Here is a 27,916-nt window from a genome sequence, read left to right on the forward strand (position 1 = left end):
TCATCATCATCCCGACCCGCAGAGGACCTCCAGCATCCTCCCCCTCCCCGCATCCCTAAACCACTGTATTGTATCTGTAGGTGCTGCAGTAGGATTTCATGGACAACACAATGTGCGCGGATCATTAACGCTGGGACCCTTTTTGTATTCAACGCGCTTAATTTGTCTCACAGTAAATCGCGGCTTTCCGAGTCATTTTGCCAAGGATAATGATGAGGTAAGAGCTTCCGGTCGCCATTTTGCCGGTGTTTTAACAGTTTGGGGAGAATCTGCATGGAATAACTAGCCGCTGTGTGGACGGACACCGGTGGCAAGATGTCCAAGCGACATCGTTTAGAGTCGGGCGATGACTATTCGTCGAATAAAAAGAAACCCTGTGATGGGTAAGTTAGGTAGCGTTACACAAAAGCGGTCCGCTGTTGCAGGCTGTTTTGTTGTGGTCCTGATGCTAAACTAGCCATGCTAACTCTTTGCGAGTTTAGCTAGTAAGTTAGCGGCGGCGAGGATGGAAATCCATCGTTGTACGGACACCCAGCCCGCTAGATAATGCTGCTCTTGGACGATATGTTTATGCAGCGGTAATCCAGCAAAGTGGCTCGTGTAACTTTAGCTAGCTAACGTGGCTAGCAGACTGGTCTGGTCTGCACGTGGCTACATGCTAGCCAGTGCTAGGTGGCGTGCTACGTCCTAAACAGAAAGGTCATACCTTCCATGACACAAAGTCAGCGTGTCGTAATGTACGATACTCTTGGTTGTTACGGCGTGTGTGGCTTTTACAAAGCGAAGAAAAAAACTGCTTTAAAGTCGGACACTGGACTGGACTAACGTTAGGCGGTCTAATGTTACCCGCTTACATGAGGTGCCCTGTCAGACGTCACTGCCACGTCCCATCGTCCCGAATCGGTGCCAGTCGACTTTTGTTGTGAACCCAAGCTGGACGCAGGCACATTAAATGACTGCTAAGCGTCAACATAGCTCTAACGTTACAGAAGACTTGGTTGCTGTAGAAGTTGAAACCTCGTCTCTTTGCCAGTTGTCAAAGTCATCGAGAGTAACGCTCAGGGTGACTGCCCGGGATTTGACATCGCTTTGACCTTACGGGAGGTTCCAGCGAAATTCTTTCCCCCACGGGATAAATGAATATTGCATACATTATATGCACCATAAATTCAGTTATAATAATGTTCAAACAACAGAGCTTAGCATCATCTGATGTGCATACTGCTGTTTTCCCAAAGTCAAGGGCTTGCATACTAGAGATGCTACATCCAGGTCAGCTGTTTGGTGGTTGATGGACTTCAAACTACATGTGTGGCAGAAATGAGTAGCTCATTTGATAATTTGCACTGCCAGATCAAGTAATTTATCCCTGTATGGCTGTATTGGGTAGTAATAAATTGAGACACATTCACACCTAAGCACTGCCACAGAGCTGCACACAACATCTTCTACATCTGGCTCCTGTGCAGCCAGCTCCACTGCAGGAGCTGGCTGTTAAGCACTTAGCTCCAGGGTACCTTAAAGTCAACATTGCGCTCAGCTTAGCTTCCAGCTAATGTGGTTCTCAGTCTGTCCTGAAGCCATGAAACACACATTTGTGCAATAGGAAAATAATCTTGCCCAATGTGGATTGTAGACAGTTAGTTCGTTCATGACCTTTGCATACTACACTTGATTAGGCTGGGGTTTTTTGCAGCCGTGAATAAGGGTGTGCAGTAACCTTTTCATGCAATTTTAAGAAAAGGACTTGACATGGGCTAACATTTGTGCACTGTCTGTTCCATGTTTGATTTAATCTTTATCATTTATAGGGCAAAACTGTTAGATTTGGTTATTGCCAGTGTTACTTGGGTGAGTGTGCATGTGTTTGTGTTAAGGAGGTATGTTGTGTCTCTCTGTGGTAAGTTAAATGGGTTAATTTGAGTGGCAGTGCTTCATCAAATCTTAACATCATGCATCTTCCTCTCACAGGCGCGACCGCGGCAGAGACAGAGACCGCGATGAACAGTCGAGGGATCGAGATCGAGAGGGCGACAGGGGGCGAGACGCGAAGTCATCCGGGTTGCCCAGCATCCCAGCTGCCGGCGGCGGCTTCCCTAAGCCAACCCCTTTTCAGCAGCAGATCAACCCCTTCACCAACCTGCCCCACACACCACGCTACTATGAGATCCTGAAGAAGCGGCTGCAGCTGCCTGTCTGGGAGTACAGAGAGAGCTTCACCAGCATCCTGATGCGTAACCAGTCTTTTGTGCTGGTGGGAGAGACGGGCTCGGGAAAGACCACACAGGTAAAAGGCAGATAGCTTAGAAGTTTTTGCAAATACCAGCACATTAAGCCCCTAAAAATGTGGTTTTTATAAAATAAACTCACTGAAATGTGACAGATTAAAGTAAAATGTGAAATTCAGTAATATAATTGGGATGATAATAATACCATAAAAAAAAAAACAGGGCGCAATGAACAGTTGATGCATTTTAAACAGTTTCTCTGAGGATTTGATTCACAGTGTGTGGTTTTTAAGTTTATTTTAAGTTCTTGAAAGAGCTGGGATGTCTTTTTTTTTTTTTTAAATTTGCAAGAGAGAAGATTAGAGTAAATCAGTGGTTGAGCCATGGCCGCCTCCTGAGGGGAATATAAACTATCTTCCAAACACTTCGTAAATGAAGTGGTGTAATCTTGTCAGTGCTTTCTGCCTCTGTCATGCTGGAAAACATTTATATTCTGCACGTTCATCATGCATTTTTGAACTCTGCGTACTTCTTAAAGAATGTTTAGTATTTCGTCACCTCTACACACACACAACATACACACCAACGTAGAGGCTACATGTATGGATCTTTTAAGGGTCCTCATCTGGGGTCATCCGCTTTAGAAAGAAAATTGAATAATTAATGGCATTTTTTGAGATTTATGAGTGAATATTTAGTATCGTTTTGAGCCAAAGTAGAAAATAATAGATCAGAGGTGAATGCCGACTACCTAATGTTAGGGCTGCACCATTGTGGATTAAAGAAGTCTCTCATTTTTCGAGTAAAACATGTTTTAAAATAAAGGAATACTGCATTGACTTTATCTTAATGCAAATGCGGCTTAAATTATCATCATGTACCATAAATGAGGTTGCAAATATGTATAAATTTAAATACAAATTGCAATACAATTAATCATGCAGCTCTCCTGAGGTCAGGTCCTGTAAGTATTAATAACAGATTTTAATACTGTCCGTGAAATATTTATCTCTTCCAAACCTGTCATCTGCTTTTTTTTGTTCCTCTGATTGCCTGACATTTCAAAGACTGGTAAGATTTGAATCATCTCGAAAGGGCAGTCATCCGAACCTCAAGTTTAATAGAGTGAAAGTAAGACTCTCTTCGTTGGCGCCTCTCTTAGCAAGCTGCTTCTGTTTTGAAGCTCTAAGCAGGAACATACTGTCAGTGAAAATGTTGACAGGTATGATATTTGCTTTGCAGGACATGGCAAACTGTAGTAGCGCGGAGAATATTTGGAATAGGCTGCGGTACTCATTAATTGGGTTTATCCTCCTACATCTTCTGCCTTGCTTTATTCGCACTTCTTAGCTTTTTAATTTAAAGAATTCTTCGGATATCTTTTTAGCAGTCTCTTTAGCTCAAACTCATCCCGACTTGTCTCCCAGATCCCTCAGTGGTGCGTGGACATGGTGCGGTCAATGCCGGGACCAAAGAGGGCAGTGGCCTGCACCCAGCCCAGGAGGGTGGCGGCCATGAGCGTTGCCCAGAGGGTGGCTGATGAGATGGATATCATGCTGGGCCAAGAGGTGGGCTACTCCATCAGGTTCGAGGACTGCAGCTCTGCCAAGACGGTGCTCAAGTAAGGATTATTAAAAATGTCCACCATGGCTCCTACAGCTGTATTGGGAGAAGTTGATAATGGTAAGGGTCCGTTACAGGAGCCTTGTACTAGTGATTATCTACAGTTAATTCAATAGACTTCGATCATTTGTGCACTTTTATTTTTTCAAGTGCATAAAATCAAAAGTTTTTCAGTTCACAGATGTAGATAATTAAATTGTCCAATGCTTGACCGACTGGTGTTAAAGCATAGGATTGAATTCTTTACAGATGCATCTTGATTTTATACTTACTCCTCTTTTTTATGTTCTGCCCATAGCACTGTGAAGTGGGGGAAATGTTTGTCTTAAAGGGAATGCTCATTCCATTAAGTTGTAAGCAAGGTTTAATTCAGATAATGCCATTGTCTATGATGCTAAAGCGCGTGTCTTCTGTTCACCCAGGTACATGACAGATGGAATGTTGCTGCGGGAGGCCATGAACGATCCACTGCTGGAGCGTTATGGTGTCATCATCCTGGACGAGGCACACGAACGCACATTAGCTACAGATATCCTCATGGGGGTCCTCAAGGAGGTGGCCCGCTCGAGGTCTGACCTTAAGGTAACATCAGCTTTTAAAAAATATGTTTATTCAGTAAATTTCTAAAAACAAATGCTTTTGTAAAGGTAGTTTAAGTTCCTAAATTTCCCCAGCACCTACAGTCACTGTTTATTCTGGAACATCAAGTTTACTTCACTTTTATTTTGTCTTATCTCCAGACATGGTGTTGAAAGTACTCTTGACAGCAGTCTGATTTGTTTCCAGAAATATGTCCCACTTAATGCTGACAAAACAGTGTTCAAGCCCCCCCCTCCGATAAACTCAGTGACAGCCAGTGTTTATGTCCCTCTTCTGTCACTCCTCCTTTTTTGTCACATTTTCCCTGACAGGGTCCCCATGTCTGACAGCTGTGTATCTGTTGAGGAAAGAGAAATGCCGCTGTTGGGCTCAGAAATGCACATCTATTCTGCACTGCAACACCAGTGGAGCTTGCTCCACTGGTCAGCCCCATTTTAAGCCAATCATCTGGGGGGGTGGGGTGGGGGGGTAGGGTAGGGAGCAGCAACGCGTCGGTGTGGATGGGAGCGTACAGGCAGGCAGAAGTTTTATAGGCAGAGTGTGCCAGAGTTAATTCACATAAAGCAGATGGATAATAACTAGTTGTTTGTCAATGTGGAATCAAAGGTTAGATTGTTGTTCGCGGACTGTTAAATGAGGTCTAGGTGATTGGGAATGATCATCCACCCACACCCCTCTATCTCCTTCATCCCTATCCCCTACCAAATTTGAAAGTTTAATTTGCCTTGATTAAGAGCAATTATGATGTCTCGCAGAGCGTAAAGCGAAATGCAGAGACACTGGCCCCTGAAAATGTTTGAGATTGAAAATGGGAGGCGCGTTTACGATCAGAATCCTAATGCGCTCTATCTAATGGCTCGGGAGAGAACATTGTGTACCCAACATCAGGAACAAGGACTGTCATAGCTCCGTGTAGGTCAGTGACTTGGAGTGTAATGCCAAGTTCCACACTATATCTGCCCCATCTTGGGTTTGAGCCAGCGCGCTCATCCTAAATTCTGATTCAAAGCGTTACGCACCCAGTATAGCTTTTTGCACTCTTCATCTATTCTGTATTTAGTTGCACCCTTATCCACTTAGTATGTGTCCTTATCCCCAATTATCATCAAGCCGTGTAAAATGTTAAGTCATTCTACACTTGAGTGCTCACTCCCATAATTACCTCAGTCATTTACACTCTGCTGTCTTTACTTTTATCTTTCCTTTCACCTCTTTTACGCATACATTGTCCCTCACAGACTACGCATCTCTTATTCTCTGTGCAGGTCATCATCATGAGCGCGACACTCGACGCCGGAAAGTTCCAGGTGTACTTTGACCACTGCCCGCTGCTGACCATCCCTGGACGCACACACCCTGTGGAGATTTTCTACACACCGGAACCAGAGCGTGACTACCTGGAGGCGGCCATCCGCACCGTGATCCAAATCCACATGTGTGAAGTGGACGAAGGGGACGTTCTGCTCTTCCTCACTGGACAGGAGGTACGACTCTATTGGTTTTTAATTATTCTTTTTTTCAATGATTGCCCATGATTTTCTACAAAAGCCAGATTTGTGATGGTTGTAAACAGGAAACACTGTAAGCTGGTCTCATGTTTCATTGTATATGTAAAGATTTTGATACAGATAAACTATCTTTGGAGACACTTTCGTCAGATACATGAAGGGCTGGAGCTAATGGTAATTTTCATAATCGATTAATCAGGTGGCTATTTTTGTTTCTGTTAATCATCAGCTTTTCAAATTGTGTTTTCTGTCAGACAATACCATTTTACTATTTTATAAAAAGCAGAAGAAGGTGTAAATCCTTACACAAAATCTAAGCAAATATCAAAATAGTTAAAAGGTTCATTTTCTGCCTGTCAGCTAATGGGTCGATTCATCGTTTCAGCACTAAATACATGTATGATATTGTTACTGTCATCTAAACAAACAAGGCAGTAAACGTGTGCAAAAAATTTCTACATCTCCAGAGCTAAGAGTGCGCATATTAATCTAATTACATAGACGAGTTACTCCCATACACGGTGTCGTGAGCGCACACACACATGCACTCTCCGCGCAGGAAATGATTAATCCTCACATTGATAGATGTTAGTGCGCATAAGTGTGCCTGTTTGGGAACCACCAGGATTTGCACAGCAAAGGAAACAAAAAAACAAAAACTAGGAGTGACCCAGATCCTGCCTTTCCCACGAATCTCTGAAATTAAGTAATTTATAATTTTTTTCCGTCCCTAAATGTCGTCCACTGATGTGTAATGGAGGTCAGGGTTCATGCCCAAAATGATGAATTTGGTCACAGCAGGGTGGACACACACACACACACACACACACACACACACACACACACACACACACACACACACACTGAAAATCCTGATCATTGGATAGGAGAAGCCTGTGCTGGTATGATTTTTCTCTCAGCTCACACAAAAAGATGTTGGAGACCACGTGATTACCTGTAGTTGTAAAGGAGAACGTAACTGGTGGTGTAAATACAACACACATTGCTCCAGAGATTTAAATGACACATTAGCAATTTGTCATCTACACAAGGAATCTTTAAAACGTCTTGACGCAGTTGTGTCTTTCTGGCTTTCCCCGATCACATCCTGCGACGGGTTGTTTATTAGCAGTAATTATTTGTCACTCAACACCGGCCTGACTGTGGCATTACAACAATCAGTTTTCATTTGCCAAAGCAGGATCAATATGCGGGTTGTTACAAATGGGATGAAGCCATCGGAGGGCATGGTGTTTGAAGTTGTCTCCACTGAGGGCTGGTAATTGATTTTAGATTTAGTGGTATCCCAGCTGCTTGGATGGCCTGAACCGCGGATTTGCGCTCATGTGAATGTGTAGAGAAGTCTGGAATATTTGCTGGCAATGCGTTAAACATGTTTTTTGCAGTTAGATGTAATTTGTTGATTTATATTCCCCCCCCCCCCCCCCGCACTGTGTCAAGCAAAGGCATTACTGAGAGCACTCCCACAGTGAGTTAATTATCACCCCCTCCTAATTGGGTTAAAGAAGTTAATGTGTGGTAGGTCTGGCAGAGATGGGTGTTCAAAGGGTGCTGCAACGCATCCCTCGAGCACTTCTTAACCTCTTCAGTCTCCCAGCAACTTTGATGTAGACTAATGATTGGGAGGCAGATCCGTGGCAAAGCCATAGTCTCTTTTTATATCTGGCTGTTTAATTTATATCGGACGAAAGCAAAAATGCACAGGACCCTCCTCCCCTTTCTTAGTTTTTCTGTGAGGTATTTTGCTTCCACAAACAAATAGAACTGAAGCACCAACTCCAAACAAGAAAGTGGAAACTTATCACAGCTGTTGAGCAAAGATAAGTCCTAATATTTAAGCTTCCCCCTCAGCAGCTGACATCAAAACATGGGGATTGGCAGGGGGGTTGTTTGCTAGTCAAGAGGAGTGCCTAAATGTGTCGGTTATTAGCTTGGCTGTAGATTGTTGCTTCTGGGGTCGCAGGGAGAGCTTGTGGACAGGTCCCAACACTGGCCAACTGCCCCTATGTATGTATATGTGCGCGCATACATGCACACACACACGCACTCTGTCTTGATGTCCCTAAGGGACAGACAGCCAGCTTGCTTCCAGCGCTTTGGCAAAGAGGTCCATTTTTTTCTCCATGGCAGCTGCTGCATCCAGAGGCTTGATAGGCTATTAATACCCAGGCTAATTTTACCAATCCATTCAGATTTACCGTTTTCCACTTGTCAGTGTGTTGATTAAGAGGCACATGGCCATCAGCAGGGTATGACTTAATGCGATGAACAAGGGGACAAACAGGGCTAATAACACACTTGCAGCCCAGAAGGAAAGCTGGATACATCACCGTGGTGCTTTCTGGTGTCAAGGCGAGTGCGACTGGCTTCACCCAGTGGTAGAAATTAAGACCGTTTCAGTCATGCCTTAACTGATTTAAGCACAGTGTGCTTTTAGAAGAGGCAACAAAAATGTCAGAGAAGTTTTATGGGTTGGTTTTGTTAGCCTACTAAATAAAAAGTGTGCATGGAAAGCTCTGATGTAGCCCCACTGTCTGTCTGTATAACCACCGGTAAAATCATTTTGGGAATCAAGAGCTCCTGTTCATCATTGCCTCATCACTCCTCTTTGTAAAAGTTGCTGTATTGCGCCAACCGGCCTGCAGGTGGTGCAACAGTACAGGCTGTAATGTGACACATACAGGGACTGCTGCTTCATGAGGATTCATGAGGATTAAATGATTGTTGTTAGCAAAACAAAGAAAATTGTTCTTAACAGCTGGAGTCGCTTGGAACTGAATATGTTATATGTTGTGTTTAGGCCAGAGCGGCCTTCAAGTGTGATCATTAAAAATGTGTGAGTGTGTATAGGGATATGTATGTAAAATAAAACCTGTTTCTCTATGTTAATGAGTTATAAGCAGTGGGGTGCCATGTGGGCATATTTAGTTCATTTAATAGTGTATTTCAATAGGCCTTTAGAGGCCCTAGCCCTGTGCTCACTATCATCCTTTCTTATTCCTGGCGCTTCTCAGGTCCTCTGTCTGTCTGCCAGCCCACCGGCTCTAGAACGTTCAGCTTCACTAAACTGATCTGCCATGATTTGCCGCTGGTTATGCATCAGTGCTGCAGTCTCATCTCACATTCCCCTCTACAATACTGCACTGTGGAATAATGAACCCTGTTTGAGTCTGTCTGGCGCTGTGTGTGTGTGCGCGCCTTCGGAGCGTGCGCGTCCATGTTTTCCATGATTGCTGCATTTGACAACAGAGCCACGGGGAGCTCAGGAAAGCATACTGCAGTCCAGGTTTAATTTCCTCCGTCAGATGGAGCGATAGTTAGAACAAATGTTCTGTGGCAGGGAACCACGGTTTTCCCGGCCACCTCCCGTCGCCCTTGCCTTATCATCCAGATTCGCCGCCATGGTTTACCCAGGTGTGTTTTTTTGTTTTTTGCTGTTTGCATACACAAGTGACACCTGGATTAATTGTTGCACCTCCATCTTTTCAGGAAATTGACGAAGCCTGCAAACGAATCAAGAGGGAGGTCGACGACCTGGGGCCCGAAGTCGGCGATATCAAAATCATCCCGCTGTACTCCACTTTGCCTCCGCAGCAGCAGCAGAGGATCTTTGAGCCACCCCCACCCAATAAACCAAATGGTGCCATCGGAAGGAAGGTATAACTGCCTTGTTGCTATAAAAACACTCAGAGGAGGGGGGCGATTGAAGTGGGGAGTTTGAGGGAGAGAGTAAGTGAAAGAGAAAATGAGCAGGGTTGATGTAGAAAGGCCAGATGGGGAATAAGGTGGGCAAAGGAAGAGAGCTGGAAGGTAGAGACTCTTTTCCCTTTCTCAGCTTTAGCGCAGAACTGACTCACACAACATATGCTGCCTTTGTCAGCATGCGATTCTCTGCTCTAAATTATAACTGGGGTATTACTCACGCCCTCTGAGCCTGAGGAAAGTACTGCATTCTCAGTCGTTTTTATCTTTCCACTACGTTTGCACAGGCCCTGCTGCTGCTGCTGCTGCTACTTAGAGAGGAGGCCTAAGACCTCTGCTGTCTGTAACCACGAGAAAGGTGCTCGTTATACGAGCTGATCGAAAGCGAGACTCTCGTCTTCTCCCTTCAATCGCTTAATCTCAGAGGAGTGGCTGATCCTCTTATTGATACAGGCATGAGACAATTCCTCTCTTGTGTGACAGTTTCTGTTCAGATGGGCTCATCACCAGAGTAGCAGCACCACCTGTGCTGCCACACTCTTGGCCAGGGATCTGACAGAATATCATCACTGCCAGTGAATAAGCAAACAGTCACCTCCAGCATCTGATAGGGGACGATGTTGATGAATGACTCATTGCTACAACCCCTCTAATTGAGGCAGATCAGGCTGACACATGAGCGGCAAAAATGTTTACGGGCTGTCAAAGTTAAACACATTGCAATGCTTAAAAAAGGCTCAATTCAACCTTGATTTTTAGGAATAAACAGGGCCCTAGGCAAACTTTTTTTCCTAAGGAGTATGTGCTCTTAAATGAAAAAATGTAAAAAGACTGTTTGCTCGTTCTGCTAGTGTGCAGTAATGATGGAAGTGGAAGACCCTGGTATCTGGACACTCCGCGTGGGCCTTAAAATATTGTGACAGCTTTTAAAACATGGACATGTTTTTTAAATCACAGAAACCTCTGCTGTGATTGGCGCATTGCTGCTTGTGGAATGTGATACTTTAGGAGTGTGTTAGCCTGGTAGTTTTTGAACCAGAGACAGATACACCAGCACAACCCACTCTATACTTTATGTAAATAATATTGCCGAACAATATTTATTACAGTAACTTTAGTAAAAAAGATGTAAAGTAGAACAAGGGGAACGTGTTGCTGTCAGGAGGAGGCCGGCTAGAGGGAGCACACATTGGCACGGTGGTTCCTGGCTCTGGTTAAAGGCCCATTTATACTCCTGCGTAGGGTCTACGTGCGTACCTACGCCGTAGACCCTACGCACGTAGCCATGCATTTATACTTGTGCGTAGGTGTAAAACGTTAGTCGGCAGTAGCGCTACAGCATCCACTGTGTTGACTTTTGTCAGCCGAGTAGGCTAACTTCCTGTTTAGCGCTCCGCTAACGTAAATGGGTGTAAAATTATACGTGCAGCTGGTGTAGCCTTTCCAAATGTTACCGACCAAATGGATCACATTCTGATAGCAAAACGAGTCATTTCGCTCGGGGTTGCGACGGTCAAATATGTTGATTCACTGTGTTACAGCCGCCGTTTTGGCCGCTAGTAAATGTTACTTCAAAGCGCGGGGTACTTCCAGTCGGCTCGGAGGCATCGCGAGGCTACCCAGCCGACCAATCACAGAGCTTATGGTCCGCGTCGACTCGACGTGTAGTTAGATTTTGAAGGAGGTGCATGTCAGGCAACTGTGTAGCCTCTGCGTAGCCCCGTCACCTACGCCGTCGATTTGACGCAGAAGTATAAATTGCACTTTAATCTACATGTCCCCTGCAGATGCACTACAGACAACCTGGATGAGTAACCAGTAAAATAAGTGTATTAGTATAATATTATAACTTTAACTTTAAATAAAAAGTATAATGTTCACTTCATAGTATGCTGTTAGTATAATGTTAATGTTATGAGATTCAATATAATTTCATGTACTAGTATACTATATAACCTAGCACTAGTGTAATAATTATAATAATATAATAGATCCCTGAATATACGATTCCTAAAATTAACATAAAATTAAACAAACAAGTAATGACATGCCACAAAAAAGGGATCAAGTGTGTTATCAAGTGTACATTTATAGAGCGGAACAGACTACCCCACTAGGTTTGGATCAAACATGACACTACTGAACGTCTCCCTATACTGTCTTGAGCTTTACGGTTTCTTCTCTCCAAGCTTTCTGTTTGAATTGTGCGTACGTCTGCAGGCTTAAGAATCTCAGCATTCTTAGTGGTTTGATTACACGGTGTTGGATAAGATCTTTTTTCAAAAGTTCAAATATCATTCCCAGTGTTTGCCTCTGCCGTTCAAAGGGATGTTGACATGAAACAGGGCCACGGTTGCATTAGAACAGGTTTAAATATTACACGGCTCTTGCGACGATATCTGCATGTGCCCTGTGAGTTTACATACATCTGTCTAGACACATACCTTTTTTTGCCACTGGCAGTGGGCTTTCTAAATGACACCACCTCTTGCAGCAAATTCTCCCTGATTCCCTTGAGTTGTTAGTACAAGAACTAAAGTGAATGTAGTGACACTGCGACCTCTGAACTGTCAACCCAGCAGCCACTTTTAGCTTCAGAACAGAAAGGTTGATGCCCCCTTTCTTCCTCAAGATCAATTTGTCAGGTGGCATCTAAAGTTGCCGTGCTCGAACTGAATGTGCTTGCGCTCCATGACTGACTGAACGACTCATCAAGTGAAAAATGCAGAGATGTCATCCAAGCCAGCCCAAGAGGAAGTAGTGAAAAAGAATTAAGGTTCGCCACGTCTGCCGCCACGCATGCTAACGACTGCATTAGGCACCCCTCAATTAACATAAAGCACTAGCTTGTCATTGCTCTGTTTCTCCTGGAAAGCCAGTGATCTTCTATTTTTGAATAGTTAAATCATTTAGAGCCAAGGCAGCAATTGACTAATTACAAACAAAGACTATAATCTCACTTTGTTTTCCAGCATCTCAAAGATTGTCTCTAACAAATGTGTGTGATGAGCGTTAGGTTTGTGTTTAGCATTGTCATGTTTGGAATATTCCCTCCAAATGTCACCCGTGATAATACCACGTATCCATTTCAATGAGCTTTGAATGTGGGTTTTGTCGATGCCGCTCAAGGCACGTTCTCCTTTTTTCCCAATCAGGGAGAAGGCTTTATTTGTCAACAAGGCTGTGTTTCTGCAGCAGGGAATGTGAAAGATGGCCCATGTTAGCCATAGTACTTGCTCTCCTGCAGGTAATAACCCAGAAATAACATGCAGAGATGATGCTCTAATGATATTACTGATGAAGAAGCCAGGATTATCCCGTGCAGCAACAGACTGGAAGGAGCCAGCCTGCGTTCAGTGTAATGGCCCTAGCCTGTATAATCCTTCAGAATCAATGCAGTCAATGAGGCCACCCATATGATCATGAAATGTGAGGGGGTGTCATGTGTGGCATCTGCTGGAGCACTGACTGTGTCCCAACACGGAGGACAGTGGCAACCTCACCAAGAGCATTTTTTTAACCAGACTTTGAAGCATTCCATAGCTTTTATTTCTTGCTGGGAGGTTGGTCGCTGGCATATAGTTTCTGTCATGAGACACTGTCTGATAGCCTGGTCTTTTTTTTTCTTTTTCTTTTTTTTTGGGGGGGGGGGCTGACACTTTAATTTCAAACTGCCACAGTGTGGCTAATTGGTTTCGTAAAGATATGATTCCTCTGTACCTTTGAGCCACTGATGGCCCTTTTCCACTGCAGGAACTGTTACCAGGGGCTTTTAGGAACCTGTAAGTCTTTGGTACTTTTCACTGTATTTTATAACCTTGGATGTTTTTGGAAATATGCCATTTTAAAAGCCAAAAATGGACCAGAATAAGTCAATTTTATGTGCTGCTTGGTAGGAGATTGAAATAAGCAGTTGTGGAACCATAAATAATGTAAGAAGTGGTGGTGTTTTTCTTTCACATTTACGTGAAGACAGTGTCCATCGTGTCAAACCACTTTAGAAAACATTTTCTGCAAATGTATCTCCATTTCTGCCAGACACTGCACCTTTTTCGTTTCTAAACGCACACTTGCTTTGAATGGTCTCCTCAAGCGTTCTCCATTGTGCACAGGTGCAGAAGTAAAATGAATGTTATCGTTTAGGAATTTAGTTTCAGGAACTCGTCTCCTAAGCTAATTGAGAGCAGTGGAAACAAAAGCAGAACCCATGATAATGATTACATGTTATGTTGCTACTGTGGAAGTGCGCCACGGGTGTGCCTTATACCGTCGAACCAAGCAGTTGGTCTTGGTGTAACCCCACTAAACTGGTTGTCATTTAGACAGCCCATATTATTTTCTGTCAGTGTTGTTGTTGTTGTTTTTGTCCATCAAAATTAAGCATCTCAAATTTGTCATGGAGTGCTTATGTCAGTCAGACCTAGATAGCCGTTCATCCAAGAAATACATGAATAACAACCCAACCATTTGCCTGATACTGCTCAGATCAGTTTCTTGCTGCCATCTCTTCATTCCTCTGCTTGAATACTAAGGGGAACGAGTCTTTCGACAGGTGAATTACCCGAGGTCAAGGCCCCGCCCGGCATTAATAACTAAACAGTCAGGCATTCTCAGGGCTGGAGAGAAATCCTCGCTTAAAAGGTGGGATTTTCAAGTCTGTAAGACTCGCAGCTTGAAGACAGCTGAAGAGGCAGCTACAAAGGAAGTGTGTCAAGTGTGCACAATAGCTTCTGTGGACCTGTATCAGCAAAGACTACACGGAACTCTTGGCTTTCTTGGTAGTCCTCATGCTAAAATGCCAAGCACAAAACCAGACGGCTACCACCAAATGACTGCCTAGGTCGGGCTACAGCTTGTTCCTGTCATGGTAGATGTTGAGCAAGTGAGCAAGGAAAAGATTTGTGGAGTGTGGAGAGGCATTTCTTTCCAAACAGCCTCTTGTATATTCAGCTATGGCACACTGGAGTGGCAGTTGCCAGTAGAGTGGGCTGTGACCCGGCCACTAGAGTCTACAATGCTAAGATGAATCTAAAGGGTTTTTCTGTCGAGTCTGTTTCAGCTGTTATATAAAGAGAACTCATCCTAGCGGCGGTCAAGGTTCGCGTGAGAGCAGCTGCAAATCTGTCTCCCCCTCCTCCCCACTCTCCTCCTCCCCCTGTTTGTGTATATGCTGACAGCAAGAGACCCATAGGGTGATGTGACTTGTTTGATTATTTATTTATTTTTTGCTCAGAATCAGCTGTCATTTCTCATAGACAGTCTTGCTGTAGGGGATAATTGTAATAGAAAAAGATCTGAGACTGGGAGATGGTGCAGAATCACTGTTTCCCCTGCTTGCCTTACACTTAGAAACCAAGCGGTTTTTCATTTCACTCGTTTTTTCCTCTATTTATTTCCTCTTTTTGCAGCATTTCTCTGTATAAAGATGGTTAACATTGACATCAGCCCTGAAGCTTAAATCAAATCCCATACCACCCCAGTCCCATAAAACTCCTTTAATATCTCCACCGTTGCATTCTTCACTTATCAGATGAGCATAACTGCATTAGCATGTGTTACCTGGCTTTAACAAGTATGAAATCAGTTTTTCTTTATTTTAAACATTTAATTATGCCTAGAACAGTAAACAATCAGTGGAAAGTGTTCCACAACCAGCGCCTCCTGTTTGAAACTTAGATGGGTCAACATTATTCGGTCGTGATTATGACTAACAACTAATGATATAATGCTCCTTTAACAATTCAGGGTCACTTTTTAGCACACATTAGTGTGAAGTGAAGTAAAAGTATGTAACTCCAGTGCTGGTACTAGATGCGTAGCCCACATCGCTCTGTATCGTGAAGTGAAGGAAAGCCAGTTACTGTGGGGAATAGTAGACCATAAAACAGCCTGATTACAGACAATACATCCAATAGTGATGTGGAGGAGGTATCAACGGGGAAAATCCAATGCTGAACAATAAATCAAAACCTACACCATAGGTATCTGTGGCAGGACTCTCGTTAAGTATAAATCCAGCTTTTATTGGGTCTTTTCACTACACCTGCATAACACCTGGACCCCAGGGTGTAAGGATTGTCTGCTGAAGAGGTTTTTCTACACATATCAAAATCAAATCCAATTTTAACCCTGTGACACATTTGTCACAATTTTTATGGGGACTGGATATGGACAAACATTAAAGTTGTCATATTTTAATATTTAACACAATGTGCCGGAATAAAGATCCTCTTTTTGAGTTAAGTGTTGGAATAAGATAGTTACTGTCTAATCTAAAAGCTCCTATACAAATAATTGCTGATCTACTATTAAACTAGGGGGTCTTGGTGGTCAGGTCACTGATCTTGAAAATATTTCAAACTGAACGTAATGCATACATTGTCGGTGACGTTTGCCTGTGGTTGTTTTTGAAACACAGCTTTGGAGGAGCCAGCATTGCGTGGCACACAGCAAGAGCCAATCAGCGACAATGAGCCGCGCACAGTTGGCATGTCCACAGACAGCAGTGTTCCAAATTTCAAGAGACGTGCTGGATTCACAAGAGATATCTACAGCAGCCCTCATTTGGGGGAAGAAAAGCTGTTTGGATGACAGCAGCAGCCGTTGTAGAGCTCTCAATGTGTTAAAAAAGCAGGCCACCTAAGAGGAACCATTACATCAACTATTTTCTGTGATTTTGACTCTGGGAAGAACCATCGAAGAGAGGGAAGCTGACATCTCTACAAGACCAGTAGCATGCTGAGGACAGTCGGACAAAACCCCCACCCCCACCCGCCTCACGCACACACACAACAAAAAAAGGCCAGAGGTAATGCATTTGGATGGGACTCTCAGCACCAAGCCAGCTCTCTCCACAAATACGTTGATGGCACATTGAACTTGATTGCAGAAATTGTTGTGGTGCTCCCCTGTTGGGCTGCATTAGACAGTGTGTGTACAGTGCACTAAAGTGACATCTCTACAAGCTTCTTCAGTCAACTTGCTCACATCGGGGAATGTTTTCCAAGTTAAAGCAAAGCTGAAATCTGCACTTGTTTGTCTCTCTTCTTGCTCATTCTTAAGAATCACTATGATTTCTGAACTGCTCCACTGCAGGAAAGCGCTACACTTTTTGATTGTACAAAGCACTTTTGAATACTTGAATAACGATCCAAATTCAGTTTTACTTTGTTTTCTAATATTTCAAAAGAAACGACATGAATCAAAGTTGTTGAGTACTCATGTGCATGTTAGAGTGAATTTGCTAAATAACTGATGGCCACATGTAAATCTGTCTGAAAATACTTTGATTCAAGGTCGAGAGTCAGAGGTCTTTGTCAGTTCCTCCAGACACCCCGGGTGGATCATTTCTTAAGTCATCTGTTCTCATTTCCACAGGTTGTCGTGTCAACAAACATCGCCGAGACGTCTCTGACCATCGACGGCGTGGTGTTTGTAATTGATCCCGGATTTGCCAAGCAAAAGGTTAGCTTCCCCTCTTCTCCCCACCAACCCCCATCTTCTCCCACCACTCGTTATCTGCTGCGATCATCTGCGTCTGTTGCCTGAGAATCCCCAGATAAACACAGCAGGGCACAACTTTGCGGCAAAGACGGAAAAGCCAGTTATTTATTCCTCTGACATTTAACCAGCCTGAAGCAAAGTCATACACATGGTGCAAAAAGAGATTATACATATATCTACTATGGTGGATTGTGTGTTTGTGGTGTTGTGAATTTTTTGTTAGCTGCTTGTGGATATAGTAGATTGTGGGTGTTAGTTTAACATGTTTTAAATTTACCTGAAACTTGTTTTTCCCCTTTTAATATCAGGTTTATAACCCTCGCATCAGAGTGGAATCCCTTTTGGTTACAGCCATCAGCAAGGCCTCAGCTCAGCAGAGGGCAGGTCGTGCTGGACGGACGTGCCCAGGAAAGTGTTTCCGCCTTTACACAGAGAAAGCTTACAAGACAGAAATGCAGGTAAGAAACAAGGCAGTCTGAAAATTGTTAGAAATTCTATCAGGTGTTTGATTCTCACATGCTTCAATGCCACAAGCACTTTGTATTCCCCCAAAGCAGCCCTCTAGCTGGAAAGGCTCTCCATTATGCAATATGTGCTCTTAGAACTCCATGATTCCCAGTTAAACTGAATTATAATTCCAAGAGCTTGGCGATAAACCACACACCGCCTCCACCCTTCCTCATAAGCTGTGCTAACGAAACAGCCACCTTGTGACAAATGAACCTGCGGAGGCCCACTTCTCCACTTTAACAGGCTAATTCTTTCATGTCACGCTGTGTGGCAAAGGGAAATTTTTTAAACAAGTTAAATAGCCCTTCAAATGCCCTAGACTCCCGGCCTCTGTTCAAGTTGACATATGAGCGACTCATGAGAAGATAATAAGCACCCTGACTAATTCATTTTGAATTGTTCCTTGGGGTTTTCTTGTACCTCTTAACTGGCGTAGGACAACACGTATCCAGAGATTCTGAGGTCTAATCTGGGCTCTGTGGTGCTGCAGCTGAAGAAACTGGGTATTGATGACCTGGTGCACTTTGACTTCATGGATCCACCAGGTTAGTATGACAAAAATACTTTTTTAAAGTCTCAAAGACACATTTTTATACCGTGTGTTCTCGAATTTATGTTTTGCTTTGCATTCAGTCCTATAAAAAAAGTATGAATCTTTCTAATCTTTATGAATTATACAAAATCAAACCCCATTTTTGATATTTTTATGGTCAGCTTTCTTTCAGCAATAGCCATTCAATGCATTTACATTCTGTAATTATTTTTCTGGATAGTAGTTCTCATTGTTGATGGCAGCATCCGCCATTCCCGCACTGGATTCACATTGCCTTCACATGCACGAGGGATTAACACAAAACAAGTTTTCCCTGTTTTTTTATTACATTTTGGAAAACTACATGTGTGATGTGCAGCATGAGATCGGCCAGGTTGAGTTTGTTTGGCTGCACTGTAAACAGATACACCAGTTGCTCTACTATCTCTGTTTATTGCAGGCAAAGTAAAGGGCTTAAAGGGTAACTTCAGTCTGGACTCTATATTACTCTTGTCAAAGCCATCAGGCTCGCTTGACAGAGAGAGACATTTTACTTCTCTGATCTACTGCTGCCTCAATCGGTAGGTTTGTGTGATTGTGTAACTTTGATGTTTTTAACCTTTTAAAACACCAAAATCTCACAATAACACAAAGACAACATAACCAACAAATTCACACAATAACAGCAATAAACTAACCGACCGAGACAGCAACCCCCCATGTTCTTTAAGATAAAATTACTGTTTTTATCAATGGTTTCAGGTGGCTTTGACCAGAGCGATACAGTGTTTATAAAGAAAAAGGTCTGCCTCTGTAGGATTCCTTTCCATAATGCTGCCAGACGTGACATGCTCACAAGTCTTTGAGTCCAAGTCAAGTCCCAGGTCTCTCGTGGTTATAATGAATGTTGTATCACCTGTTGCATTCAGTCCAGGTTGCTTATAATACTGCTTAGCTATACAGGATTCTGTAACTGTAACCTGTTTTTCACAGAGCACATTCATGTAATTTGCGTAAACAAACGCTCATTCATCTTTTCATAAAGAACGACAGTCGGAATTAACGTCCAGTAGGTCGTAGCTGAAGCAAGCTAACGTTAGATGGCCAATGCTGAATTACTAATCTCAGGTTACTAACCTGTTTTGCTCTCAGCGTTTCCTTGTTTGGGCATATGTTGTATGAAGTTTTAAAGCCAAAGTGTATGATGAATGGCACAGTAGCTGCTGGTGTTTGTTGTCCTCTCTTGCATGTGGCCGCGAGCAGCAGATACGTAGTACGTGTTACGTAGGCAGGTTATACGTAACGTAGGGAGGGGAATAACAGCAAGCTCATCAGACGTTCAGAAGTCCCGCACCTCGGGTCCGAGTCAAGTCTGAAGTCTTTCGAGGACGAGTCTGAAATCAAGTCTGAAGTCACTGTGTGTGCGACTTAGGTCGGACTCGAGTCCGAGTCTCAAACTCGAGCCCCCATCTTTTATTTACAGTAACAATCTGACCCTGTCAGTGGCAAAAACAAGCACTTAAGTAAACGTGCTTTGATTGCTCGCAAGGATTACGTTGCAGCTCTGTTTTGCTGCTGTCGACTGCAGCATGCACACTCAATACTGGTCCAATTTATTTAAAAAAAGAGAAAAAAGTTCCAATTATTCTTAAAGACACAAAAACATGAAAGTATAAGGTCGAGGTTAAAATCTCAGAAGTTACCCTTTTAACAAGTGTTTTGTGTAGTTTTAAACTGCACTTGCTGTTACCACCAGTGATCACGGCTGTCACCAAACCAACCCTGAAATCTGAAGGAATATAACTTCAGTATCAATACTGAGATCTTGATTTTGATCAGTGCCGTCTGAATCAGTACAAATGCAGTTACACACTGCTATAAAATCCACATTTAGTTGAACTGTGGTTGTTTCATGTACAATATCAAATCTGGGTTGCCTGTGTCACTTGGGAGCTTGGGTAAAGTGACAAAGCAAAGTTAAAATGATCCCGGCAGATACAAAATACTGCATACTTAATGTTTAGAGACTTGAGTACAAGTGCTCTGACAGACGTGGACTACATAGCAGTGTTATGCAGTTTTTATGAGTAGTCTACTTTAAGTTTAGATTATTGCTGTTCAGAGTAAGTAAAGAGTGATTTGTGGATTAGTATTCTGGCTGATCAGTCAATTTATGTTTCCTTCTCTGTATTTCTTAATTCTCATCCATCTGAATCATGCTGGATCAAGGCCAAAAAACAAACCCAGTCTCAATGAGGCGCCAAGTTATGGCATTACACAAGAGTGTGTTCCTACGTCTTCCCGAGGAGACCACCCCACCTTTTCCTATCCTTAACCTCTCCCCCGTTTTCTCACCATAATATAGTTTTCATCTCACCTCTGAGATTAAACCCATCTCTCCCTGTCCGCTGTGGCAAATGCCATTTTGAGAACGAAATTGGTTACATCAATAGCAGCGCTATCACCTTAGCTATTGCCTTCCCTTTATATTCCCCCAGTGAAACGTGACTGGCCTCCACCACCACCCCCACATTTCTCACAAAACGCAAGGGAAAGCGTCAACATATGGGATTGGCCTTGTCTGCTGAGTCTAACTGGGAATAGTGGGGTGAAGGGAAAGGGGAGACACCTCTTATTTATTTGACCCACTCATGGCAAAAGGTTTCTTCGAACTAGTTTCTGTGCGCACTGAAGCTAGTTCGGAGCAGTCCTTCGAGTCTTTGAGAGTTCCTTGGCAGGAGCTTTATAACATCTAGTTACAGTGGATCAGTTTTGATATGCTGTGTCAAAGGGCCTCCCTCAGACTGAATGGACAGGCCAGAGATGTGTCTCTGGAGCATCAAGAACACAGGATGAAACAATGTGTTTTGAGATTTTAAGGTTTCTTTTGTTGGTTGAACTACCATTATTAATTGGTTTTTGGCATGTTTCAATTCATAAATGTGCATATAGGTTGACCTTAATTTAATTCAGAGTCCCTGTATTGAGGCTGCAGTGTTTACTGTGGTAATGCTAGGCCAACATACATTTGGCATTGTTGTTTCTTGATGTTGACATTTCAAGTCAGATGAATTTGAGTTTAGGTGTTGTCTACCTGATAATCAACAATATAAACGCCAGTGACTTTGAGCTTGTCCCTACCCCCAGTGGGAACCTTGATTTTTCCTGTTGCTTTCCAGTTTTATTTCTCTCTTTGCCCACCTTGCTCACTAAATGCTGGAGCAACCACATGAGCCCGCCAACCAAAATGGAAAATCCAAAAGAAATCAGAAGCCATTTACACAGGCTGGGTGGGATTCATTTGTCTCGTGACATTTCCAAATAAGTACCTTTCTAAGCCAGTGTGGTTTAATGTACCTTTAGCCTTTCATCTTATTGATTTGGCCCTTGGTTAATATATCGGATTCTTGTGTGTTGAGGCAGTCAATACTTATTTTTCTGATGAGTCGCGTTGTGTATAGATTGAATTTCCACACTGGTTCATCATGCTAGCAGTACTTGGAAATCAGATTTTCACCTTTTGTTTGGCCCCCACACAAGCCCGTTGGTGTGGTAAGTAATGTAGCCGGCACTCACTTTGTGTTTAAAAAAAAAAAAACAAAAAAAAAAAAGTAGCTTTGATGCCCCAAATCGATATTTGTTAATCATAAAAAAATGCCTCCCTGCTGTTTGAAATTGAATTTTTTTTTGGGAGCACTTGAGAGAAATGAAAGTGAACGAGCACCGCCGCCAGTGCTTGAAGCTAATTTTCAGTTAACATGCAACTGGTCATTAGGCTCCGGCTCTCGGGAGCCAAAGGTCAATAATTGCATCTGGAGGAGAAATCTTTTAACCAAACGGTGGAAGCCTTTTGTGTTGGTGCGTTAAGTAGAAAGTTCCACTATAATTGCATTAGTTGTTTAGGATTGCCCGAGCGAAGGATGAAAAATGAGCTCTGCCATGATTACTTCTCCTCTAAGCTGCTGTCTAGCGTAGCTCTGGCCGTCACATAAGGAGAGCCCTCTCATTTTGATGGACCTCATGCTCCCTGTCACCCAAACTCACAAACTCACATTTGTCTTCTATTAAAGGTCCCGGTACAGCAGGTGCTGGAACTTTGTTGTTTTATCAGCTTTGTTTTTTTGGGCTTCCTCTTTTCTTTTTTGAAACAAACATGTTCTGTCAAATCTGGCAGATCAGGTTGCAGACCATTTACACAACTGAGCCAGCAAGCAAGTTTATATCTTATCCAATAGCAGCTGACTCAAATTTTCCTTTATATTCCTTCACTTATTTCCTTTATTTTGGCACTGAATGTTTTCCCACCATTTGGAAAATGATGTTTTGATGTTTAGTTGCTTGAATGTGAAATTTTGCACATTGCATAGTCTTTTTATGGTGAACAAGCTTCCTCAGTCTTGATTCTCATTTCACCAACAGGAAATGAGTCATCATTTTAAAATGGCCAATTTTGGCTTGACCAGCCAGATTTTACATTAATCTTTCATTTCGCCAGCAAAGTATGTTTAATGCTAGAGTAGACAAATGTATTATTTAGTGTGACTGTGAAGGTTACCATTACCTGACAGCGAAGGACAGCCAAGCCGAACAGCTGCACCCCTCCACACAGCTGGACCACAAACCTATATAGGGCTGCAGCTGATGATTATTTTCATGATTGATTAATCAGCTCTTTATTTTCTCAAAATTAAATAATCAATCAATTCATGGATAAACATATTCAGTTAACTATCATATGGGACCGAAAAGCAGCAAATCGTCACATTTGAGCAGCTGAAATCAGAGAAGGGTTGGCTGGAAAAATTACTCCAGTTAATGAAATAGTTAATTTTCTATTGATTGACCGTAATTGTAAATGTTGTAAATGCAGTACTAGAGTATTGATCAGTCCTGATGTACATGTGGGTAAAAGGGCCCCACACAAGTTTTGCTGTGAAAAAATATAATGCAAATTGTTCTGTGCAAATCTCTGTCATGTGCGTTTTGCCCCATGGGCTTGGAACATTGTTAATGGCCCATCTCTCCCGTTCTGTCTTCTGCAGCCCCAGAGACCCTGATGCGAGCCCTGGAGTTGCTGAACTGCCTGGCAGCGCTCAATGATGACGGTGACCTGACGGAACTGGGCTCCATGATGGCAGAGTTCCCCCTGGACCCCCAGCTGGCCAAGATGGTCATCGCCAGCTGTGAATTCAACTGTTCAAACGAGGTCCTCTCCATCACTGCCATGTTGTCAGGTAATGCTTATGGCTTGGCCCACTGTGTGGGTCTCAGCTGCTACTCTTTCCATTTCCTGTGCTCATGGGCCGTGTTTCAGAATCGACCAATAAGCTTAAAGGAAATATACAGTGCAGCTTCTTTATCTTTTATCTTGTCCCTTAAAAGTATTATTTGTACGTGTCCCTTTAAAATAGATAGAGCCCAGAAGTCACAATCTACTTAGAATAAGTAAAATGTATACCTACTGAACTTAACTACAAGGCAAGTAGAGTATAAAGTCCGTGGTGTCAGCTATTATTTGTAAGGAAGGGCTGAAAAAATACACGTCTGTACAAAATGTATAGGTGTAGCAGCACCAGCGTGCTACAGCAGTAATTGCACTTTAGGCTTGCCAAAGCAGAATGGTGCTCATTGAGATGAATCTTGACGCCTTTGAAAGGAGAGCGAGGGTCTTTGAGAGTGGGGAAATGGATTTAACTAGTTGTTTGGACGTGGTGTGCACTTAAAGCAGGTGTTTCAGGATGGCAGGTTTTTGCTGAGTTCATTAGAGTAAGCAGCGAAAGCACACCTGAGAATGGTGCCACCACAGCACCCAACCATGAGGCTCAATAAACACAGCTTTCACCCATTAAAGCCGCAGTCAAGCAGGTTTTGATGTTTAGCAATTCAGGGAAAGTTCACAGAGGGGAGACGGCAGTCCTCTGGATAAACCCTACGCTGCTGTTTTATTTTGCTTTAGGATCAGGTCTATACATAGGATAGAATGCTTGTTTAGACTGGGTTTCATATGCTTGCTATTCCTTAAAAATAAAAGTAGCCCATCATGGCGATGAAACTCATCTTTCTCCCCTTCTCTTTGACCCTCCTCCTTTCCTTTTCCACAATACACACTTCACAATACCAGTGTGCCCTGTGAAGTGCTCTGTGCCTCTCTTGAGCTGAGGCCTTGTTCCTCTCTGTGGGATTTGCTTAACTTATCCCTATGGGCGGCTGTGTTGGGGCCTATACCAACCTTGTTTAGTCCCACAGTGCTTCGTCCGACCCACGGAGGCTAAGAAGGTGGCTGACGAGTCCAAGATGCGCTTTGCCCACATCGATGGAGACCACATGACGCTGCTCAACGTCTACCACGCCTTCAAACAAAGTGAGTGTCCCTTTCACGCACACACTGGTTTCACTGAACAGTCGTCTTTGTTTGTCTTTAACCCCAAATTGCCCTCGCCTTACACAGACCACGGGGCTACTCAGTGGTGCTATGACAATTTCGTCAACTACCGCTCGCTGATGTCGGCAGACAATGTACGGCAGCAGTTGTCCAGGATCATGGACCGCTTCAGCCTGCCGAGGCGGAGCACTGAGTTTAACAGCAGAGACTACTACACCAACATCCGGCGAGCGCTGGTCACTGGCTTCTTCATGCAGGTCAGTCACATCAGGGTCCCTTGGTGAAGCTCGTTGCTCACAGAAAGCATATTGTATTATCCTTAGTATATGTTTTGCACTTACTAACTTTAGCTATTTGTTTCCAGTTGCTTTGTTTATAGTATCATCATTAAACTTCCCCATTTCTGTTTTTCTTTTGGTCTGTAATTTGTGCAAATGCAGGCTTTATATCCAACTCAGCTGCTGTTCTGAGGCTGGTTGAAGTTTACCCTGTTTAGTTTGATCATTTGAAAAACAAGTGTTTTTGTGCATAATCTAGTACGGACTAAAAATGCAGCTGAGATGTTTATTGTAATGGATATCAGTCTTTAAAGTATACATACATACACACACAGACACACACACACAGGGCTGCTTTGTTTTAAACACACAAAAAGAAATGAAGTCAATTTGCTCCTCGCTCAAGGAAACAAATGGCATTTTGCAAGACTCTAGTTTCATGGCTACCTGAAACAAGCAACCTGACAAGTTGAATTATGGTGTTAATATTTACATATTTGTCAACATTAACCTTTATCTTGGAGACAAATTTGCAGCTCATGTTGGAGTTTTCACAACATTTGAAATCATGTCTTTGTTGGGAAAGGCCTTTATTGAGACTGATTGCCTGGGTTAATCACAACAGCCACTGCAGCTTTACCTAGTCTCCACAAAGAAAGGAATAATTGGCTCACTGCCCGGTTACAAACAAGTTTGTCTACAACATCAGGCTGGTGTTGTATCAAAAAATTAGTAATTTACTTATGAGATTTTGATGGGTCTGTAAAGTTAAATTAAGCACCAATAAAAGTGCGTTTGTGTTTGTATTTTCTGTCTTTCTGCGTAAACTGGATTTTATAGTGATTGTTCCTGGCAGTGACCCTCTTCTCTCTCTGTGGTGCGAACAGATCGCCCACCTGGAGCGCACCGGCCATTATCTGACAGTGAAGGACAACCAAGTCGTTCAGCTGCACCCCTCCACCGTGCTGGACCACAAGCCGGAGTGGGTGCTTTACAACGAGTTCGTGCTCACCACCAAGAATTACATCCGCACGTGCACTGACATCAAACCAGAGTGGTACGTTTTAGCTGCATTTTTGTTTTAAAGATACTCATCAGAAGGTAATGTGTAATAAAAATGATTTAAAAATTCTAAGCATGGATCCTTTTTATATGTGAGTGAAAAGACAAAACTTCTGATGGCTGTCTGTGACAAACCCTGGATATCTGGACAAAAATGTCAAAAATAGCTTCAGATATCAGTTTTTCTTTAGAATTGCTTGTCTTTTTGTGCCAAGATGGTTGCGAGAGGGAGTCGCCAATAGATTTTGGTCTTCTGAAATCCTACACTGTTCACTCAGTATGAATATAAATACCCTAATGGGCACACACACCGGCAGCGTATGACACACGTCAACGCCCACTCCTGTTGTTTTCTGAACAAACTCAAAAACGGGCAGCATCTTGATGCACATTGTGGTGTCAGGATACACCGCTGTCCTTATTTCGTCTACACAGGAGGCGTAGCGTGAGCAGCACATTAGCACAGCAGCAGCAGCAGCAGCTTCAGTGCTCCGTCCATATCTACACAGGTTGCAGGTTAAAGCAGAGTATTGAGTGTAGGTCATATGCGCCATGAGTCTAGTACAGAATCATTGTAATTACACTTTTAAAATGGAAGAAAATGGACTGCAAGTGTAAAAATATACGCTTTGTGTCGTTCTCACGCACGTATAGCGCTTAAGTTAAACCGGACTGATTAAAGATGAAGCTTATCTGTCGTGAGGACTGACGACTGAAAAAATGTGTCTGAAACGCACCTGTGTAGACACGTCTTTAGCGTCAACATGCTTCAGTGCTTTGGAAAAGCAGCTTTATTACATTTTCTCCCCGGATCTGCGCAAATTGGAAACGTGGGCAGAGAGAGAGGTGTGACGTGCAACAAACGTCCCCTGGCTGCACCTGTGTATGTTGTCGTTATGTGATTTGAGCCTTAACTACTCAGCTTCAGGAGAAATCCCTACCCTAACTACTATTTTGTCTGTACATCTCGTCCAGTCTGTGCCACAGGCATCACTTACATGGAGCTATGTGACTGGCCACTTAATTAAAACTAAAAATTGTGTTGTTCTACAGTACAAAGCCAACATACAAAAAAAAAAAACGTATCCGTATTACTAAAAAGAAACTATAGGCGTCACCAGCGTAGGCTTGTTTGCACACACTTGTACTGGATTAGCTTTGTTTCCCGTCCCTTCGCCCTCTGTGACCTGGTACAATTAAGTTTCAAATTTGTTGAGCTTGCACCGGTAGTCGCTGTGTGAATATGGAAGAACAGCGTTCTCCCACAAGTAAACACTGAAGACAATTTTTGTGACTAATGTTTACCCGCTTCTTTTCCTAGGCTGATGAAAATTGCCCCGCAGTACTACGAGATGAGTAACTTCCCCCAGTGTGAAGCAAAGAGACAGTTGGAGCGTATCATTACAAAACTCTCATCCAAGGAATACACTCAGTACTAAGAAGGCTTGCATGTGCCGGCATCTTCAGTATCTGTATAAAGGAAAGTCTGAACTCATTTGAATGCCGCCGCCACCCTCCACCCCCCTCCAACAACCTAATTTTGAATTCTATTTTTGTCTCACTGTGTTTAATGTATTTTCATGATTGATGAATTGTGTCCCATTACCTTTGAGGGCCACCTTGTATCATATTTTGTTAAACACTTTCTGAAATGGTCTGTAAATGATTGGTTATCAGGAATTTGTGTTTTTGTTTTACTGTTTAAAGCAGGATATTTCATGTAAATTTCCACATTCCTCTTAAAGACATACATACTTAGTCACAGCTTGGGACTCTCGAAGTTGTTTTGCTTCTTCTGCCGAAACGGCATCAGCCCATGGATGGAAGCTTTTGAACAAATGTAATTTATACTGCATTTTGATGCAGGCTTATTGTATTGTTCTCTTGTAATGATGATACTAAGAGGGGCACTCTAGTCACATTTCCTGCCGCTGTTCAGCTTAATAAAAAATAACTTTTTAATAAAA

General features: G+C 43.0%; 1 protein-coding gene across 2 annotated transcripts; it reads left to right on the top strand.

Moving 5' to 3' along the window:
• Positions 1 to 27,916, top strand: LOC123980533 (pre-mRNA-splicing factor ATP-dependent RNA helicase DHX15-like). Of its 2 annotated transcripts, none has more exons than XM_046064961.1 (14): positions 1 to 217; positions 1,972 to 2,287; positions 3,656 to 3,849; positions 4,274 to 4,433; positions 5,717 to 5,935; positions 9,470 to 9,637; positions 17,060 to 17,146; positions 17,494 to 17,643; positions 18,132 to 18,240; positions 23,270 to 23,461; positions 24,466 to 24,588; positions 24,676 to 24,866; positions 25,775 to 25,944; positions 27,271 to 27,916. In XM_046064961.1, the coding sequence occupies exons 1-14, from the start codon at positions 210 to 212 to the stop codon at positions 27,386 to 27,388; spliced, it is 2,205 nt and encodes a 734-aa protein (XP_045920917.1). In that variant the 5' UTR covers positions 1 to 209; the 3' UTR covers positions 27,389 to 27,916. The 2 variants fall into 2 exon arrangements, with proteins under 2 accessions (XP_045920917.1, XP_045920916.1); XM_046064960.1 differs by lacking the exon at positions 1 to 217 and adding an exon at positions 234 to 383.

The sequence above is a fragment of the Micropterus dolomieu genome, linkage group LG12 (genome assembly GCF_021292245.1).
Source record: "Micropterus dolomieu isolate WLL.071019.BEF.003 ecotype Adirondacks linkage group LG12, ASM2129224v1, whole genome shotgun sequence".
NCBI lineage: Eukaryota > Metazoa > Chordata > Actinopteri > Centrarchiformes > Centrarchidae > Micropterus > Micropterus dolomieu.